This window comes from Aspergillus pseudonomiae (genome assembly GCF_009193645.1).
Source record: "Aspergillus pseudonomiae strain CBS 119388 unplaced genomic scaffold BDV37scaffold_63, whole genome shotgun sequence".
Classification (NCBI taxonomy): domain Eukaryota; kingdom Fungi; phylum Ascomycota; class Eurotiomycetes; order Eurotiales; family Aspergillaceae; genus Aspergillus; species Aspergillus pseudonomiae.
In genome coordinates this window covers 1-4,712 of record NW_022476055.1, presented here as the reverse complement: position 1 = coordinate 4,712, position 4,712 = coordinate 1, and the positions used below count along the sequence as shown (strand labels likewise).

At 43.0% G+C, this 4,712-nt stretch overlaps 1 protein-coding gene across 1 annotated transcript; it reads left to right on the top strand.

Moving 5' to 3' along the window:
• Positions 1–1,629: 1,629 nt before the first annotated feature.
• Positions 1,630–3,013, top strand: BDV37DRAFT_296193 (uncharacterized protein; the record flags this gene model as incomplete). Its single annotated transcript, XM_032090067.1, has 1 exon — positions 1,630–3,013. The coding sequence occupies one exon, from the start codon at positions 1,630–1,632 to the stop codon at positions 2,989–2,991; it is 1,362 nt and encodes a 453-aa protein (XP_031938775.1). The 3' UTR covers positions 2,992–3,013.
• Between the last annotated feature and the right edge of the window lie 1,699 nt (positions 3,014–4,712).

The window sequence follows — 4,712 nt, the reverse complement described above, 5'->3', positions numbered from 1 at the left end:
AAAAAAAAAAAAAAAAAAAAAAAAAAAAAAAAAAAAAAAAAAAAAAAAAAAAAAAAAAAAAAAAAAAAAAAAAAAAAAAAAAAAAAAAAAGGAAAGAAATAAAAAAGTTTGGCTTTAGGGAGTATAGAACTGGACAATATGGTAGGAATAGCTTTGCGTAAAATTCTGATTCACCATTCTCGGGACGGGCCTTGTGATATATCTCTTGGATCTATCACACTTGATTGTTTTTGTGGGAAGCGCTAGAGGGCTATTCACATGCCCCCCAGGTATATTTTGCTACTGTAGCCCAGTAGCAACATACATCTTACAAGACTTAATCATGACAATATTGGCCTCTGGAGATACCAGCTTTACACAGACTTCCTGTCGCCATCGTTGTATCTATAGTGTTAGTCGAATAACATCAATCTCATCCCTTGTGTCCAGGGTTCTTCAGCTCTTGATTCAGTCCCCAGACGATAGATATATCACATCCATGAATCGGGGCGTATATCGATATAATCCACTATCTTGGAATCTAACTGGACGGTCAGACCTTGAAGACTGTTCCGGCACCCTGGGGATCGTCCCGCCCGCTTCACCTATGAAGCCACCAACCCTTGACAAATTCCCTTCTGGACGTGTTCCACGGCACTAGCATATCCTGCCAGAAATATACAGTGTAACTGTGGCTTGAGTGGCTCTTACTGACTCAAAGGCATATCAGTGATTATTGCCATGTGTGCAAACCACTTGAACCATGTTCTTGTTCAAAGGATACATCATCAATCAGTCCTATCACAGCCCTGAGATGAACAAGAGTTCCTAATCTGAGTGAAACTTATGATTTGACTAGGTTTACTTACAAAGACCGTATAGCTACACTCTGTTGGTTGAAAGGCCTTGTGTCAATTCAATGTATATAGCCTGAGCAATTAATGTGCCAGGGGCGGGCTTCTTCCCCCCGTCATCTCCCTCTCTCTCTCTCTTTCTTTTTTTTTTTTTTTTTTTTTTTTTTCTCCTTGTTTCATTTCTCACTTAAAATAGGAGCTATCACTACCATCCAAACCTTATAACGAAAGATAGCGCGATCTAAGAGTCCCAACTAGGTGGCACTGAGATCTACCCCTGTCACTTTAGCCCTAGTCTTTGCATATGCGATATCCATTCGGACTATTGTATGCGTCCCAATGCAATCACCTACGGGGAACTTCTTCCCCCCGCTGCTCTCTACCTAATTTTAATAGATAGACTTCAGGCTCTCCCGCTACTCTTGGATATAAATTCTCGCTCGGATATATATCTTACTTCCATGGTATCCTGGTCACGGTTCAATCTAATACGCATCTGCGACCTGCCCATATTCTATGCTTCAATTATACTCCTGTTTTACATCTCAAGGGTATTGATATGATTACTTCAAGAAGGTTTTCTAATTCTTGATGATACCCTGGTCCTCTTTGTCATATACTGTCCTCACCTATAATTCTGATACCATCTTAAGCTATTCCGTTCTTCAAGTACACTACCGTGAACATATGTGCACTTGAATACGACACCACTCTTCATTGGATCCTCTGGGACTTGGTGCACCATCGGGTTTATTCCTCGGCGAACGCATACGCCTGCTTTTTTTCTACCATCGCTATGAATTTCAATGTGTCTCGACTTTCTCTGCCTTGCGTACTAGGGGGAGTCTCCTTCGCGTTAACCTCCGTGGTCACCCTTCTCGACGGTTTATGCTTGACATCCTTCAAAAACCTCTCGTCTAATATTCGCTCAATCGAATCTGCCGTTACCGCCCTGGGCGCAGTGAATTGTGCTGTGCTTGTCGCTGCGATCTTATTTTGGCTGGCAGACAGCAACAATGAGAATTTAAGGCAATTGAGCGTGTACCGAAGCCGCGCATATTGTATCCTGATTATCTACTTGGTTATGACTACAGGGGTGACTGCTGGAGGTATAGCATGGAGCAACGCACAGATCATGATAGAACAACAGATAATGTCACTAGGTCCAAGACAGCGACTATTGTTGGTGACTCGTACTGTCATATGGGCAATTTCTGTTCTAACTGAGGGTCTCTTTGGTGGGCTTCTCCTAATGACACTAGCAAAACGGACCAGCCGCAGCAGATGGTCAACCCCGCTACCTCATGACCTTGATGCCCTCCACGAACAGTTAGCTGTAAACAACAGATTGGAGTCAACAAAGCAGCCGCAACTTGTAGTTGACTCCCCGAAGCAATCGACAGATCAAAAGCGGAGCTGTGATGGTTTGATCGCGATCCAACAATCTACATCAAGTGCTGCGTCTTTAATCTCGAAGCGCTACTCAGGCCGAACACTATACCAACAGGATTCCAAGCACGGTTCTGTTGACCTCAATCCACCGGTCGCCTATCCTGAGTGCGTTGTAATGCGCAATACGTTCGATGGCTGCCCCTACGAACATAACGATTGCACTGTGGGGGCTGATGGTGACTCTAGGTCACGCAAGACACAGGGGAATAGACCAGAGCTTAGGTGCTCGTTGGATACTTTGCGACGGCAATATTCATTAAGGAGGTCATGGGATACGTCAAGATCACTTCAGCCAGAGGCTCCTATCAAGGGTGACCACCCAAAACTAACACTGTCCGATGAGAGTAATATTCATCCACTTTTTCGCTCTAACAGTCCAACTCCCCCGCCTACACCCATGCCTGGGACCACCGTTATCGCATCTCCGGCGGCTGGACAGACCATCTCTATGAAAGCGTTACATAGGATGAGATCGACCAACTCACTCCGGTCTTACACCCCACGAAGTCGGTCACCCCTGTTTGAGCGAATTGATCAAGCCGACGAAGAAGTACATCCAAAGACAGGGCCAGGTAATGGTCGGTGTGAGCCTAACAATGACCAGACATTCGCAATACCAAATTTTGTCATGGCTGCGGATCTGCGAAGGAGCATAACACAGTATGAGAAGAGGTACGATCTCATAGAATCCCCTCATGAAAGCTAGGAGATGATGGCTTCAACTTAATTATGTCATTGAGTTATGTCTTTCCTTTGTCACAATTCTCCTTATTTTGTTCTTAGATATCCCAGGTGTAGTGCATCTTTTGTAATTAGCAATATATTACCGATGAAAACTGTATAGACGCAACTGAGTGATAATAAAGCTTCCTTCTTATTAGATACGACTCAATCTTGAATCTGTTGTACTACAGCTGCCATGACATGAATTAGTACCACCACATAAAGACATATTATTACCGGTCGATATGACTATAAGGAGTGCCTGAATCGTATTAAGTTCGTTATGGAAAGTGTCATGGCAGGCCCCTTCCAGAATTCGAGGCTTTGGCCAATGCTCAAAGGTTTGTATCTCGGTGAGCCTCAGGGCAAGGATCATAATGCACTGTACAACGTCCTGTAACACACCAGTTTCAGCATACATAATGCGACTAAATTGGTCCAGCCGTGCTCTTTGAGACAGTCCCAGTGAATCCCGTGATATAGTATCTCTAACATGACTATCCATGATTGATGATAATATCTATGTGGGTCCTCTTGGTACGGCAGATACTAATAAACTGTGATGGAACTGACGGTGAGGATGGGGCTGCATGGTTGCATGCATGTTAGGCCCTCATTATAACATCGACTTTACTCATTTCGCAAAACTAGCACATTCGGAAAATATCTTTCGACGGTGAGAGGACATTAAAGAATTTTTACGCCGACTTTTTGAAGTAGTAGTCTCGTACCTAACGCAGCTGCAATATCTCAAATGGGTACAGCTTCCCCTCACTTCTTCTCTTTTGTCGTGAGGATTACTTTGCTCTTCCTGGCCTATATCAGTCACGGAATGGCGTCGCTCTTACACATGCCTTTGGACAATGGGACCTTTCATCATTCGAAGGCTCAAGTTCCATGGTGCTTGAAGGATTCCAGATCATTTAAGGCATAGTATTTTGTATATTGTAAGCGTGTGATGTAGTTTTAGTGGCAAAGCAGACTAACCTATACTTGAGATCTGAGAAGGATATTCCATCGCTCAGTAGGTGTTTCACCCCGCAATTCAACTTGAATACCTGTGCTAATGTTTCGCTTCTTTGCTTTTATTGTCGCCAATGCTTTTTCTGCAATCGAGACAAGATACATTGGTATAAGTACCAGTATAGGCAAGATTTGCATTACTCGAAGTAGACACTATCTTTAAACTAGCCAAGATAGATGGTGTTCTTGTAGCCTCATAGAACAGATTTTAAGAATTTGTTATTGCTTTTAACAATGACATCCAATGGCACTGGAATAATTTTCCCTTCGCAATTCGATGAGATTGGATACTACGTAAGTTCCGTACCTTTGGCAGTATCGGTATTGCACGCGAAACACTAAATTTCTTTTTCCTTTTTCCTTTTCCTTTTTTTTTTTTTTTTTTTACATCAGCAGGCAGCGGACTAGCGTGCACGCAAACATTACCATACCACGAGTATTACCAGATGGACTAAACCCGTGTAGGAGGCTTTTTCTGGTAACTAACTTCCAGAACTAAAAAACTACAACTCATTATCACCCTTGCATTCCACAACCCCAGACCGTTTGAGGTCTTTTCTATCTCCTGAATCATCTTCTGTGTCGGGATTCCATTTTTACATACACATTTCCCATCTCTTCCCAGTGGATTAAAGGGCTGAGAACAAGAAGAAGGGTTTGTTTGTTTTTTTTTTTTTTTTT